General features: G+C 44.4%; 1 protein-coding gene across 1 annotated transcript; it reads left to right on the top strand.

The window, feature by feature from the left end:
• Window positions 1-491: 491 nt before the first annotated feature.
• ferry3 (FERRY endosomal RAB5 effector complex subunit 3) lies at window positions 492-15125 on the top strand. Its single transcript, XM_070973041.1, has 14 exons — window positions 492-586; window positions 1152-1340; window positions 1978-2123; window positions 3990-4171; window positions 5018-5117; window positions 5251-5375; window positions 6866-6972; window positions 7080-7277; window positions 8142-8270; window positions 8862-8930; window positions 9037-9239; window positions 12049-12106; window positions 12529-12596; window positions 13546-15125. Exons 2-14 carry the CDS (start codon window positions 1160-1162, stop codon window positions 13636-13638), a joined length of 1659 nt encoding a protein of 552 aa, XP_070829142.1. The 5' UTR covers window positions 492-586; window positions 1152-1159; the 3' UTR covers window positions 13639-15125.
• The last annotated feature ends 1317 nt before the right edge of the window (window positions 15126-16442 follow it).

Raw genomic sequence — 16442 nt, 5'->3', positions numbered from 1 at the left:
CAGAGTATTGAAGATAAACATATGAGGAAAAACAACTGCTCACTACAGGACCCTCAAAAAGAGGCTAATAGAATTTAACATGAGTGTATTAGTTTATTTCTCAAAGATTCAATTTAATTGCTTTGGCAAACATGGATCCCCTTCCCTGTGTTTTCTTATTTGATTCCCCTTTCATCAATGTTTCCTTACCTAATCATTTTGTGTTATAAGTATATTAAGTCATGATCATTCATAAACCATCGGTTAAACAGTACTCTGCGGCCAGCAGGGGGAGGCAGCGCGCAGGGAAAAACGCCCTCGTAAATTACGCTTTGGGATGTGTAGATTCGTGCCTCTGTAAATCTGCTTTGTACGTTAAAGAAAAAATGCAAACATATATATAATTACATGTACAAATTAACTAAGCTTTCAGATACTTGTCATTGCTGTTCTGTTTACAATCAAAATCAGAAGCAGCAGCCGAGCCTCAATGTGACGAAAGTGCGTTTACCGACACGCTGCTGCTCTGCCGCAGCTGACAGAGGCTAGCAGAAGTGCTGTCTCTGCTACAGGAAGCGCCGTATGTAACACAGGTATTCATACTCAGGTAAACCTGCCTCTTTTAACAAATCTATGTTCACCGTATAAATGAGAATAGCGGCGCCGAGTTCGACACGTCCACGGCAGAGTGTCTCTCCGTGGCTGGTTGAAGCTGCGGACCTAAACGTTAGCCGCTCTCCAGGCTAACATGGAGCTAATCCTGCATGTTTACTGACAGGGTTCACATCTCTGACACTGACTGCAGTCATAGCGAACATATTGACTTCAGTGACTGCAACTGTTTAAACTTTGCTACTTATGTTTCAGTTCAGTGCTAATGAGGAAGTCTTGCCTCTGCCTTATGGGAATCCCTTTGGTTGGTTAACATTGATTATTACACACATTTTTTTTTAATTACACATTGAAAAATAAGCATACAATTCAACATGGACAAAAAGACTGAACCATATGTGAAGATATGACAGAGAAAGGTGATGGTAGATATGTCAGATGATGATATACTTATGATTTTTTTTTTACTATTATTATCGTTGTTATTATTATGAGACCCTCAAATTTAAAGCATGATACATTCACGTGTGTTTTATTGTCGCCTTTGTCGTATTTTTCAGCCGCAGCCATGAAGAAAAACAAATGCAAAGCGAACGCTACTGCTGAGAAGGAGTTCGTGTTCGAGTTCAAGGCAGGAAAACACAACTGTGTGCTCAAAGTGCCGCTGCAGTTTCCTGTGCAGGAGAATATCAGCGACCTTCACGGCCGCCTGATGCTGCTGCATAAAATACCCTGCTACATAGAAAACGGTGAGGTCGCCTCTCGGTGAATTACAGAGAATCCATCTGCTCATGCTAACATTAAGAGGCAGGCCTTAAAGGACAGGCTGGGCTTGGGTCAGCGATGTCATGCGATGGAGGTCATGTTTTTGCTTTGATCCATCCCATGGACTTGTGTCGAGCTGCAGTTTTGAGGCTAAAATAACTAAAAGACAAACTGAACCCGTTTGTCCTGTTTTCCTTCACAAGACCACCAACCAAATCCTCAATATGTCTTGAAATGACTTGTGACGTCGTCTAAGTAGATAAAACTGTGTGAAACACGTCGCTGAAGCGTTTGTCTTCTTCAGTTCATTAAACAATCATAATGACTTAAATTGTATAAATATTCAGCCTTAAAGGTCGTTAACATTTGGACTGATGGGGTAAAACAAACCAAGTCCACACAGCTGGATGAGAAACATCAGATTCTGTTCAAATAATTAGTCTCTGCACGTCTTCTTGGGAACAAGATGGTATTGTCAGCGTGCATGCTGTGGGTTTGAAACGTAAACAGGTGGAATCGATCCAGCCCATTGATCGTGCAGCGTGCTGCTCGGCTTGCGCAGGAATGACAACATTTTTGAAATGACCGGCTTTTGCTGTGTGTGTGTCTCCCTCCCCGCAGAGTTAAAAAACGCGCTTTTCACCTTCATCGAGAAGGAGACCATCCTGGATTTTGACAGGGAGGCCGAGCTGGCCCTGCAGAGACTCACAACAGGAGCCGTAGACGTGAACCAGCTCACCGGCGCGTGGACCAGGTCTTATCTGGAGGTGAAAGCACACGTGTCAGCTTGTTATTGTGACTGTTTGTGACAGAGAAGGTGGCCATGCTTCCTGCCATACACAGTCTGCCTGTTGTGCTCTCAAGTACAGTGTGTATGATTTTAATGGTAAGATATCTTTACATTGGAGGTTGGAGGGGTTTTTTTTGGTGCCCCTGTGGCTAATCAGTGACCTCGACATGTTCATACTCCTGTTGTTTTTGGCAGCCTGTTTTAATTTTAGGCTTAGTCTAGTATTTGTGTCAAGCTGTCATTTCAGTGTTTATTAGTTTTAGTCAATGAAAATTGTATTTCAGCCTCTTTTTAGTAATTATATTTAACCCAGTCAGTATAGTATAAGTACCTCGTAGTATAGATGAAACCAAAATTTTCTTTTAGCCATTTCACAGTTCAGACAAGGTTGTCTTATTATTATATTATTGTTACCTTATAGACTCAAGAATACATCCATTCAATTTGATTTGAATTCACAACATATTTATTTTACCAAGCAAAGCCGGCTGGCCGGCCATCGGTCCCGTTCTGTGCGTCAGCTGTCTGTCGTTAACGCTAACCTACCGCAGCTGCGTTCTAAATAACGCTGCGAGCAGGGATTGAGGAAGTGACGTCGCTGCGACTGCGCAGTGCGACCTGATGCAGCCCCTGAAGTGAGACACAGGAAACAGATAATAATAACGCAACAAAATAACGTCATAAAATTTTGTCTCGTCTCGTTTTAGTCAACGAAAATGAAAAGACATTTTAGCAGAGCTTTTATTTTGTAAACCACATTTAGTCTCGTTTTTATTCGTCAACAATATTGCATTATATATTTAATTATAGTTATCGTCACATGACCAGCATTTACGTTGCGTCTCGTCTCGTTTTCGTCACGTGATAAAGGTTCGCTCCATGTGTCTTCAGGTGTCCTCAGAGCAGATGGTAGAGCATGTACCCTTTATCCAGTCCTCACCACAGTGGCCTGGGTTCGAGTGCGGTTCCTCCCCCTAGCTGTCACAAGCAGAAATGTCCAAAAAATCATCTTAAAAAAAAGTAATTTAAACAGAGGTGTAAATTCATTTCCTGACAGATGTCATTGCACAAGCCTGCGTGCTGTGTTCACTGTCTCTCCGCTGCACGTGGTCGCACTGTTTCTTCACAGAGATCCGATATGTGCTGGTGGTGACACACATCACGTTCTGTGTCCACACGAAACTAACAGTCTAGACACACGCTGGAGTTTTTAAATGACATTAGGTATGCTTTCTTTGAAAGCGAGTGTCTCTTATTTCCTGTTTAAAGAAGGTCAATAAGATCATTTGGTTTTAGGCGTCTCAGCTCTCTGCCGTCACTTGTCCAGACTTTTATAAAAAGACAAGGCCTCGTGATGTCAGGGCCCTCTGACCCACTGCACTCACACATTTAGGACTGGCTACCCGTTAACTTTTTACTGCCATCACACAGAAATACACATGGAAGCCTTCCAGGGTCCAGTGTTTGTGGCCTGAAGATTCCTGACCCAGTATAAATAGAGGAGTTTCAGATTCTGATTAATGCTCTGCTGCTTTTCTAATTATGGACGGAGTGCATCAACTGGCCCGCTTTATTAAGCAGAGCAAGCCATTTCAAATGTGTGGATAGTGCATTTCGCCTTCCTCCTTTCTCTTCCTCTTTTGTCTTCCTCTGAGCTCAGAAATGTAAATTTGTGCTGAAAGTCAGCATCTCACTGGTCCACTCTGCATGCACAGCAGACCTTCACACACAAGTGATCCGTTTCAAACCCTGAAATGTGGAGCGTAAAGCGTGGTGCGCTTGGCCTTTGTGTAACCGTTTGCCGCTTTGAAATAGTTCTTCTCTTCTCCTGTCTCTGCTTCAGACCACGCTGGAGCATGCTCGGCCTGAAGAGCCCAGCTGGGATGAGGACTTTGCCGATGTTTACCATGAGCTCATTCACTCCCCCGCCTCAGATACCCTTCTCAACCTGGAGCACAACTACTTTGTTAGCATCTCTGAGCTCATCAGTGAGAGAGACATGGAGATTAAGAAACTGCAGGAGAGGTTGGTGTCAGGGATTATTGCTCGGAAGCAGGATCCTTGGATTTCCTGTATTTTCCCCATCTTTCTTTGTAAATAAACATGGTGCATGGCTAAAGGTATCCTAAAAAGTAAATTTTATTTGGTTTGGACCCAGATAAGAAGTCATATACTGTGTTGTGTGTTAGCTGTGGTCTGGTTCATGTTCACACACACATTTTAGGGGGATAGTTACTGTTTGGTCCTCATTTTTATTTGGGTTCTGCAGAAATAGAATATGACAGAAGCTCAGGGTCTTTTTAACGTTTTGAAGTGTCAGGGGAAATTCCTGCACTCACATGCTGTATAGATATCAATACAGGTAGGAATAGGTGGGAATTGGTCTGTTTTGCTTTCACACCACTCGAGCCCCGCTGGAAGTGGACTGGGGTCGACCTTTCAGACGATCTCAGTCCGCATCAGTTTGATTGACAGCTTCCAGACAAGCCCAAAACAAACCAAACAAAATGGGCAAAAGCACCAGAGTTTGCTGGAATCAACCAAAGCAATTAGGGGTGAAAGCACCCAGAAAACCCAGAGAACACCTAAAGCATTAAGTCCTTTAATCAACCTTGGAGCCATTCTGTTGTATTCTCACGTTTCCTCATCTGTGTATCAGTTTACACTGAAAGCTTGTTACAGCAAATCAGTGATTACCTTTCTTTGTCTTAAACCATCCAACCTACAGTTTTCTTCATTTTTGTTATTCAGTCACCTGTTGTGAATGTAGAAGACTGAAATAACGTGTCTGAGCCTTCATGATGTCGCATAGATGATGATGCATTTCCCCGTCAGCCTAATCAAATCAGTGCATATGTTTGTGTCTGGCAGGCAAGCCGCTGAAATGGACAAGGTGATGCATGAGCTGGGGAATACTTTGAGTGACCAGGATGTAAATGCAGTCGCCTCTCAACACTTTGATGCACAGCAGGTACAAAGAATTTGGGTCGATCACCACAGACATTTCACAGAATCGATTTAGTGAATTTTCCGTGTACTGCTTCAGATTTGCCCCAGCCTGATGAAAACATGTTGTCATCATGTTGAATACTCTGTATAATAAGGTGCTGGAGAACAAGTGGGCCAGCGAGCTGAAGCAAGTTACCGGCATTCAAAAGCAGGAGTATCAGGAGTGGGTCATCAAACTGCACCAGGACCTGCAGAAATCCAGCAACAGCAGCATAATTAAGTAAGTTTCTCAGACTAACACAGTGTTAATACGTTGTATTTTTATGCACACTGAAGCACATCTGGGATCTGTAGGCCTACTTCACACACACCTGCTCCTGAACAGGCACTTTCAGTTCAGCTCTTTGACTTTTTCTTTTTCAAATCTCACGGTAAAACTGAAAGAAGTGACCCATGACAGCTACCACTGCCCACTGCTGCTTACTCGTGTTCAGTAGAAAACAAAAAGCTGCACATGTGCATGGATGCAGTGTGCAGATGCAGCAGCTTGGAGTGACGCTGTTAAAAGACGACAACAGAGCGGCTCTTCGTGGTCTGTGTTCGCTCACAGTGAGCAGTGATTGGTGCAGAGGCTTTGGCCTGTCTGAGGTTTAAGTTCATCTCAAGTCTGCTGATATCATGATTAGGCATGGAAGTAGAGTTAATGGTAAACTTTTAAACTATAATAGAAGCTCTGAATCTTGACTAGAGGTCAAACTGACCCTGAACTAACAGGATCTCAGCTCATGTCTGCTGGCCCTTTGAAGCACAGGCTCCATTTGCATTGAAACGACCGTCTTAGTTTGACTGATACTCAGCTGTGCAGTGTCAGTTATGACCAGAAGTCTAACAGCACAACGGCAGCGTGGTCCTGAAGAGCTTAATATTCACGTCTTACACCGTCTGCATATATTGGATATTCATCAAAACACAGATACCAGCAGACCCTCTGTGTGATCAGACAATGTGCTGACCCTGCATCAGTTAATCCTAATGATGAATATCATTATCTTACTGTGTGTGGGTGGAACTGGATACTTCTACATCAGCACTTTGAGTACTTTGTTAATATGCATTTTTAAAGCTGAAACCCACAAAGGAAACCAAACATAGAAACAGAATTCAGGTTGATTCTTTGATATTTGTTCTTATTTTGTTGTAATTGAATTGCTGGCCAGTATAAACATTGATTCATACTGGGATGAAACGCTTCAGGCTCTGTTAGTCCTTTCTTTCACTCAAACATGCATCTACCATTTACTGTTTATGATGAATATCTTAACTTGGGTGGCACGGTGGAACATTGGAAACACTGTTGCCTCACAGCTAGAAGGTCCCGGGTTCGATTCCCGCTGTGGGCGCCAGGGGCGTGTCCTCCACCATGCCTTCGGTGCCTGCTGCTTGAGGAAAGGGGCCTTTCTGTGTGGAGTTTGCATGTTCTCCCCTTGTTCACCTGAGGTATCCTCCTTAAAAAAAAACCACTAAAAACATGCAAGAAGATCACCACCTGACCAATGGTGACAAACTGGGTCCCCAGGCGCTGGTCAGATGGCAGCCCACCGCTCCTGGTCCGCCGTGGATGAAGGACGACCAGGATGGGTTAAAAGCGGAAGACAAGTTTCACCAACTTGCATGGCGTGTTTGCGTTGATGTTGTGTGACAAATAAAGGGGATTGTCCCTCCGATTCTTCTTCTTCTACTGATGGATTTGTTTGCATGGTTGATTTTCAGCGAGGAGATTAAGGTGCAGTCCAGCCAGTTGTCAGAGCTTGCAGATTCTGGGGCCAGGATGTTTGAGGAGCAGCCTCAGCTGGAGGAGAGCTTCACCATCCACTTAGGTACTTGACTCATAACGTGCTGGTGCAGAGGTTTGTGTCAGCTGGCCTGTCAGACTAAAGCAGACGTGACCTACAGTATAACGTGGAATCATTTTGTGGATTTTCAGGAGCACAGCTGAAGACGATGCACAACCTGCGGCTGGTCCGGGCCGACGTGCTGGACTTCTGCAAGCACCGGCGGCACGGCAGCGGCGGAGCGAAGCTACGGCGGCTGCAGACGGCCCTTTCGCTCTACTCCTCCTCACTCTGCGGTCTGGTGTTGTTGGTCGACAACAGGGTCAACTCATACAGTGGCATCAAGAGAGGTCAGGGGACATGTTTTGGTGATCTTCATCAATATGTTTACATAGAGCAGAGATACTGCTGGTGGGCCCAAAGGCCTCGAGACACCAAACACAGTCTTAGTTAACTCCCCTGTCCATTACACCATGTGAGCATGTCAGAAATTTTCGGCCTTTTATGAGAGCTAAGAACAATAGCAAGCAGAAAAAGGGCTGAAAAAGTGTTTCCAGCAGAGGAGTTTCTCCGTATGTTTGGACGAGATAACGGTACTCTGCCCAGATGAGCGCCTGGACGTACCTGTGTTAAAAGGGTTCATTTTTTTTAGCATGTACTTTTACACAGTCACCTTTTTCTCGAGTAAAAATTCAACCAGATACATTGAACGGAGTGGACTTCATTTTTGTTATGACGATGCTACAGTTACGTTAGACCCCTATAGACCTATATGCGCAGCATTTTTTAATGGCAGTAATGAAACTGATACCGTTGATATTTTCAGATACCGTGGGATACCTTATTACCAGATTACCGCCCAACCCTAATGTAAAGTACATTGCGTCTACGCCTGGCATATGAAATGTGCTATAGAAATAAATTACTTACTGACATTTTCCACAGTAATTCAATGCTTTATTACATTTTAGCACCAGTGAAAGGTAACATTTTTATTTTGGTCCTACTCTGTCTCCCACCTTTACTGTGACAATAGCATCATTCTTCATAAATGATTTGTGTGAAGACCAGGCACTCCATTCACCTTTAAGCCTGGATCCTTTTTTTTAAGAGTGGTAGTAGAGTGTGGAGACACAATTACAGAGATAAGCTCTGTTAACTTCAACCTTTCATGCATCATTTCATTGCTGACCTATTCCTTGTTGACCCCGCAGACTTTGCAACTGTGGCGAAGGAGTGCACAGACTTCCACTTTCCCTGTCTGGAGGCGCAGCTGGATGAGGTGCAGCAGGTGGTGCTGTACGCCAGAGCTCAGCGGAGCAGCAAGCAGAGAGAACAGCCTGGTCAGACTTCTGCTTGCTCCTTAGGTCCCACTGTGATGCTGACAGAACGTTCAAAGAAGGAGTGTAGGCAGCGACGTGGACACACGTCACTGAAGAAAAGTGATCATTGGAGACAGCCGGGTGCCTTTTTTTCAGCCAGCTGTGCACTATAAAATGCTTAACTTACATTTTTATTCATGGCCAGTGCCACAGAGACGGAAAGTGTTCCCCCAAGTCTCAGAGTATACTCTGAGGTTGATCTCTAGTTTATCTGATTTGATGTTAAGCAAGACAAGAACAAGCATCTTTATAAAATACAGAGGAATGAACTGAGTATAATTACAGCTATGACTGGAACAGCACTGCAGTACAAATATGGTGCACTTCAAAGAGTCTCACAGAGTTGGATGTCAGTGAGGATTAAATAGCCAGGAAGTAGAAGACACTCTCCGTGCCTGCTGTTTTGACAGGAACAGTGTCGACGTCCTCATCGCAGCGCAGTTTGAGTGACTCATTAAGTAGAGCTGGATCAGAAATATTCTTCAAGGGAAGTCGAGCTGCGGTGGCCGTGAAGTGTCCTTTTCATTGTTATTTCTGATTCTGTCCCTGCAGAGATTCCGAGGAATGGAGGTGACGATAAGAGCAAAAATGTTGAAAGAAATCCATCGAATATCTTACCAGGTAATGGATCAGCATATAATTTCAGATTTCTGATTTATTCATCATTTTATACCTCACGGCACTTCAGCCTTTCTCCTGCACTGCTCTGCTGCGTCTCCTCCTCAAGGTGAGTTTTACATCTCGCGGCACTCCAACCTGTCAGAGGTCCACGTCGTCTTCCACCTGTGTGTGGACGACAACGTGCGTTCAGGGAACATCACGGCCCGCGACCCGGCCATCATGGGCTTGAGAAACATCCTGAAGGTCTGCTGCACACATGACGTCACCACTGTCACTGTTCCTCTGCTGCTGGTCCACGACATGTCGGAGGTACGAGCCGCTGAGGCTGCTGTCAACACACACACGGCACACACTTTGTGTGCAGTATGATGATGTCGTCCTGCGTTCCTCGAGTGAATAATTAAACCCAGATTTAACATTCAGCTGGGTGTTTGTTCAAACATTGTTCAGGTTTGTAGGACCAGCAAACACACACACAGACCACATGGTGCTATGTACAGCTCCAAAGCATCAGAAAAGGTTGGCTACAGAACACCAGCCCAGGAGCTGATATGGATCCAGTGTTGCTCAGATTCAGCTCTTCAACCTCCGTCGTTAATCCTACAATCAGTTTCTGTTTGTGTTTCTGTGGAAAATCTGCTTGCCACGCAGGTTTCCCTTTCGTTCTGCCTCCACTTGTTTGTGCATTGCGTCCTCAGCTGCAGTCGCTGGCTGTGAGTTCAGCCTCCAACTTCACTTTTCACAGGTCTAAAAGCAGGAGAGCAGAGTCACTTTCTTTGCCTTCTTGGCCGCAAACTCAGCAATAAGATCTTTATAATCCAGTTTGGATGTAATGTCCTTTTCAGCTGATAGCAGGGCAAGTCCACACAGTCTGTCCTGTGAGGTGGAGGTGCGCAAATAGTTTTTAATTAGTTTCAACTTTGAAAAGCTTCGCTCGCCCGATGCCACCATTACTGGAAAAGTCAATCTCACAGTCAGGGAAAGTTCCTTCAATCCCTTTGAGGTATCGAAGTGTTTTAAGTGCTGTAGTTGTTACCTTTGGGATTATCTCTTGAAGTATCCTCATCTCTGTGATGAGGTCCGGTGCATCCTGAGATTCGGCCGTGCTCAGACGTGCTTCAGTGAGGCCTGATGATACAGCAACAATGAAAAACTGCTTAATCATATATAACTAATGTATTTATTAAAAAAAAAAAAAAAAAATTAAAAAAAAGAAGCAGGATTGCAGGCGCGAGGCCCCCTGGTGGCGCGAGGCCCTGTGCGGTGCACAGTTGGCACAGTCCATGCGACGGCTCTGCTCAGGACCTCAGTGTGCATCAGCAGTGTGTACTGTAACAGAGAAAGCTCTCAGTGACTGATGAACTGAGCCTGAATCAAGCAGACTTATGATCACAATAAGCACTTTTCTTTTAAATCTGGAAGCTGGAAAGTCTTTTCAAAGATTAGGTCTGCTGACGATGGAGTTGGGGTTTTCTTTTAACCTGAAAAGCGGCTTCTTCAACAGCAGAAATGAAAACCCACACAATGCAAAGTAAAGCGTCAGTCTGGAGTGGAGCCGTGCCACAACATGCCCAGTGCACTTTCTGCTCATGTCTAATCAGGAGTCTTTGTTTACATAACCAGGACTGAGAACTTCTGAAGCTGCGGGAACCAGAGGAACTTTAATTGATAGCTTCTGGTTTCTCATCAAGACTTTCCATCTGTCATCTTCTTTCCTGTCTTGTTTGCCGTGTCGTGGAGATGTTTGCCTGTTTGTACAAGCCTGTTCTGGTGTTTTGGCGTTTAATCAACTGACATACTGCAGCTTGTCTAGATAAACTGCAGACTCTAATCAAAACACCATGAGGCTGTGCTGCTTATTGTCTTTTTTTTCCTTCCTTTCTTTCCTTTCCATCCATTCATTTCCTCACATTTAGAGTGTGAGGAAAAAGGATCACAGGAATATTTCAGCATCACTGTAATACTTTTTAAAAAGTTTGCAGAGGAAATCAGAAGAAGAATAGAAGAGAAGAGACGTACTTTATTTATCTCATCACATCACAATGCACACTACATGCACACGCCATGCTTAGTGAAATTATTTCTCTGCATTTCATCCTGGTTGTCCTTCCTCCACGGCAGACCGGGAGCGGTGGGCTGCCAGCCGACAGCGGCCCCCAGTCAGGTGGTGATCTTCTTGCATGTTTTTAGAGGGGTTTTTTATGGAGGGTACCACAGATGAACACGGGGAGAACATGCAAACTCCACACAGAAAGGCCCCTTTCCCAGATGGGAATCGAACCCTCTAGTTGTGAGGCGACAGTGTTGCCACTGTACTACTGTGCCACTGAAAATTAGTTCCAGTTTGTACACAGTGACTCACGGTCATAATGAAACAGTCAAGTGTAATGTCCTGCTGTTAATGCACCAAAGGCCCACTGCTCAAGCCTCTGCAGTTTATCTTGAGACGCAGTTGACACGCACCTAAAGGTGGGCCAATGTGTGGGAGAGACCACCTGTCTGACACTCAGTGCCTGCTGAGGTCAGTGTGTGCCGCCAGCATCCAGCATCCTGCAGCCAAACCACTCAACACTGAGGAGTGACAGGTCGTATATGCAGTCGGCGTCTGCAGGGGCATCGCTGCAGTTGTACTTGCCGATCATGCACAAGTAGATAAGCAACGACTGTTAATGTACGCAGAGAACACAGCTCGACATGCAAAGAACGAACATAGATACATGTGATGTAACACAGTTATGATTAATTATGCACAGCATAAGATTGTAAAAGCACGAGAAAGATATTTAAATAACTAAATAACTTCTATTTGAGAAGCAGAGAAGAAAATGATGGAGAGTGAGGTTTACCTCTAAAGAGGCAAACCTCTGACCCATATATGAAAAAGAGCTAAATAAACAAATAGAAGTAATGATCATTACAAAACCTTATTTCCAGATCTACACATATACCTACATGCTGCTGCTCCACATTCAGAATAAGCATATATTTACAACAATCAATGCAGCTGATGAGGTGAAACATTAGATATATTGTCTTTGTGTTTTAGCCATCTTCCAGTGAAGCAGAATGGATCTGTAAGCCAACGAGCTAACACGTATTATCATGTTATACTCTGCAGGAGATGACCATACCGTGGTGTCTGAAGAGAGCAGAGCTGGTGTTCAAATGCGTCAAAGGTAAGGAGAGTTCTTTTAATTAATGCAAGTATTCTGAACTATCCCAACACACGCTGATAGCGCTAAAAGAGCAGATATGAACAACATGACTTGAGATGATATTTCCAGCAGAAGTTTGACGGTGGAGAACTGTCAAACGTTTACGGCTCAAAGCTTTTTAAAACAGGACACACGAGGTCTTGTTTTCATTTCCTGAGTCAGAGAGCTTCTCTTTTGAGCTGAAGTCCGTCTTTCAAGAGGAAAAACGTATTGTCATGTCTGCTGACAGTATTGTAAATACTGCACAAAGCTTGCTGCCTCTTGATTGGTAGACAATGCAGGTTGAAGGAAGGTAGATGCACCTGATAAAACGAATGCCTGTTGTGTTGTTTAAAAAGACGATTTTGCTCAGTGTGAGTCACTGTCCATCCGTTTATTTGCAGGCTTCATGATGGAGATGGCCTCGTGGGATGGAGGCATATCACGCACAGTCCAGTTTCTCGTGCCGAAGGTGAGATAAAGGCACTGCCTATATTTCTGGTTTGCTAATCGCTTTCCGTCCAGTCTCGATGTTAAATGAACAGGATTGCGTGTTAAAGGCTTCGTGTGTGCACGGCAGCACGAATGGCTCGCCTGGCCTCGCAGTGTGGTGGTTTGAACAGCGTGCCATGACTCACAGAGCACACAGGTTCAGCTTCTCTTGACCAGCATTTACACCGCTGTGACGAATGAAAGCTCATCCATATGATTGTGTGCTAAGCAGCAGGATCAACGTGGCGTAATCTGGAGTTTACTTGGATATTCAGGTCCAACTTTCTATCTTTAAGAATAATTTAAATAAGAGGAAAAACATTCAGATTCAGCTTTGAAGCAAGGTTTTCCATCATATTCTCACATAATTGTGACCTCAGTGCTGTATGTACACAGCTTATTTTATACTGGGCTGAGCTGGATGTTGTAAACCTGCAGCTTTGGGGGTTTTCAGGGAGGCAGCAGAGCCTATAGCATGAGCCCACGTTGACAGATGAAGATGATAAAAGCGGTGGCATCAGAGGACTGACTGCGCCGGCTTCCTGTCAGCTACATTCTCAGACACCATTTAAAATAGCTCTTCTTGTTTTTTATGCCTCAAACAGATGTGCTGGCTAAATATACGCCCTGTCCTTGTGTGTAGCTGAATGATGCGTGTGCGACTGTGTTTCTGCTTAAAGATTAATACTTAACATTCTCATCTGACGGGTGGCAATGCTTAGAGGGACACGGTATGTTCCCCCGTTAAAGTCCCAGCTGCCAACGCTCGCGTGGCTTGAGTGTCTTGACTTCTGAGATGTAGAGCTCGGGGGCTCCACAGGGGCTGGTAAGACGCAAACAGTCCAGACGTATTTCTGTTTGCATGGGCACAATGTTTCTGTCCCTCGTCACTAATCCGGGTTGTCTTCGTGTCTCTCTTGTGTTGACAGAGTATCTCAGAGGAGATGTTCTACCAGCTGAGCAACATGCTGCCTCAGATCTTCCGTGTCTCCTCCACCCTGACGCTAACCTCGAAGCACTGAGGGACTGTGAATGCACCAGGACCACCACAGACACGTTTCACTGTATTCCTTGTTTTTTTATTCCGGACCTGTAGGGGGTGGAGATGTGATACAGGAGCACATACGTCCCATTCATTTCAAAGTATTTTAAAAGAGATAAGACACTTTTAAGCAGCTGGTGAGCCTTGTTGGTGTTGCACCTTCCAAAGCTTCACACGCAGTAAGTACGTCCCTCTGAAGTCCGCGGCTCACCAAAGCGGCTGCTGAAATGATCGTCTCGAGCCTCCAGGATGCGCTTCTGGTGACAGAGTTTTATGACATCACAACATCAACCGTCAGTGCTGCAAGTGTTCGAGCGCTCCAGTTTTCCTTTTAGGCTGTCATGTGCAACTCTCTGCACGTTCCAGCTGCAGCACAGCAGAGAGGCTGGTGAAGGTGAAGCTGTTTGAAGTCGCTGGTGCAGAGAGAAAATACCATTAACCCAGCAGATAAAGACAATGTGAAAACACATCGTTGTTTCTCTGAGTGCTGAATCTGGAGGGAACCAGTGCTGGCATGTGTGACTCAACGGACCTTATTGACATTTATCAACAGCACAGTTAGCAACCACGCTAAATGTGACTTTTGTAGTGTTTCCACCACACCTTAGCTAACAGACTGATATAATAACAGAGTGCTGATTATGAAAAAACACAACAGAAATCAGCTTTAAATCTGTTTTTCTTTTGTTTTGATGTGCACGTGTCTGAGTGTGAGACATCATGTTTCATCTGTTGAGTGTTCACAGATTCATCTCCACGTACAGGTCAGCCATCGTGAGATCATCGGTCTAAATCAGCGGCCCGTTGGCTTCGAATTGGAGGACTAATTTGTCCAGAGGGAAGTGACAGAATCTGTCCTCTTCTAGTCCTAAAGACGAGTGGCGTTGCTGCTGTGTGGAGCAGCATGCAGGTGCTTTTATGCTGCATTGCAGTGAGTTACAGTGAGGATCACTCTTGGTGTGAGTGTGCGCTCGCTTGTGGTCGCTTCCCTCTACCTCTGTACCAGCAGATGGCGCTGTTCAGGTGGAAAGGGTGACTGTCTGCTGCCTGTTGAAATCAGTGGGGAACTGCTCTGAAAAGTTCAGCCTCATTAGCAAATGTTTCTCATATACATTCTGTATATTTACATTTTTATGTTTTAATAAAAGTAACCACGCTGATTTGATGGAAATTCTTCATGAAAGCATTTATAAGCTCATGACAGTTTCCCATTTTGGTTGATTACAGTCCCCCCCCCCCCCCCTCTGCCCACAGGGATGCACTTCCAGTGGCGTCTGGTTCGGGGTTTTATTCAGTGTTGATGGGTAATCTCTGAAGTTAATAATCCGTGTCATTCGTTGGAATTACATTCCTGCACATGTAATTGTGGCCTGTAAGCTAAAATCAGTTCAGCCTGTCAGATAGTTTGCTACAGCCACGTTCAGTTGTGGTATTAGGATGATTAAAAGAGTTGAGAGTGTGGCAATCAAAGCGAGTTTCCTTCTTTCAAGATAAACAAGATGGCTTGCGGCCTTGAGAGACTTATGAGATTTCTTAGTAGTTTCGTGTTGAAACCTGCAACTGTTTATATCACACTGCCATGCTGAGAACCCACAAAATTGTAAGAATATGCATTGCTGAGTGTTTGGCATTCTTGGGATTGGTCTCAGTGTCTGCAGTGTTGAGTTTCCTCGGCTGGAGGAGGGGGCAGGACAGTCCACCTCACCCTCCTCCCTCAGATCTGTGCATAGGCTTGAAAAATGAGCGTGGTAACGCTCACAAACGACATGAACGGTGTTCATTCATATAAAGGTTTTTCCTTAAAGGACAGCATATGAGGTCATGCGTGTAAGACAAGTACCACGAGGCGCCTGTTACGAGCTGTTTGGACAGTTGTGAAACTGGAGGCCCCGTTCGGTCAGACCGGCGTGGGCCGAAGTGCTCATTGGACGGGGAAACGTCACCTGCATGCACATGATGGTCCATGAATCACGCTGTCCTGAAGGGACCATTATTTAAGTCAGGTCAAGTGGAAAGTCATGAAAAGAAACTTTAGTTTATATTCATCTGATTGATCTGTAGGGGCCAACTGAGGAAACCATAGTCATTAGTAAATGAAGAGATATATCTCTGTATTTATTTTCTTTTTATTTATTTACTGTTTCATTCCACCTTCAAGAATAAGTGGAAGCTTTGTCCTTCCATGGGATGTGGCTTGTTTTACTAGTACAGAGTAGAGTTATCCAGTGATCCACACCTGATTTCACCTGCCTGGGAATTAAAAGTCTGAGGAACAGCATGTCGGCACTTGCTGGACAGCAAGTTGACAATGACTTGACTAAAAGGAGATAGAGGAAACCCTACAGGTACAGTCATGATGCTTAAGATTACAACATGAATGCAGAATATGATGCGAACCCTCATGGAAAGCAAATTCTTCTGAAACATACAGCGAATAAATAAAGGACTAGTTATGCTTTAAAAACATCCACAACTTTTGACAGTCTCCTCACTTGTCAAACTATAGTTGTTAAAATCATATTCACTCACCAACTTTTAAGATAATTAATTGATACACTGTTACATGACTTGAAAGCTGTAATATTTCTGTACAGGCCTTTCTTTAACTCTGATAATGGTCACAAGATGCTATGTCCAACGAGCCAAGGTCATGATGTTTAAATAAGCGAACCAAGCTGGGAAGAGTGGTGACCGCTGAGACACAAATATTTGTGTACAGGTACGTAAATAAAAGGAGAAGGCAACGAAGCATTAGCAAAGAAAAGTTCGTTTAAAGGGTAGTCA

The sequence above is a fragment of the Chaetodon trifascialis genome, chromosome 10 (genome assembly GCF_039877785.1).
Source record: "Chaetodon trifascialis isolate fChaTrf1 chromosome 10, fChaTrf1.hap1, whole genome shotgun sequence".
Lineage (NCBI taxonomy): Eukaryota > Metazoa > Chordata > Actinopteri > Chaetodontiformes > Chaetodontidae > Chaetodon > Chaetodon trifascialis.
Note: the sequence above shows the minus strand (reverse complement) of the source record. Positions and strands in the feature narration are given on the sequence as shown.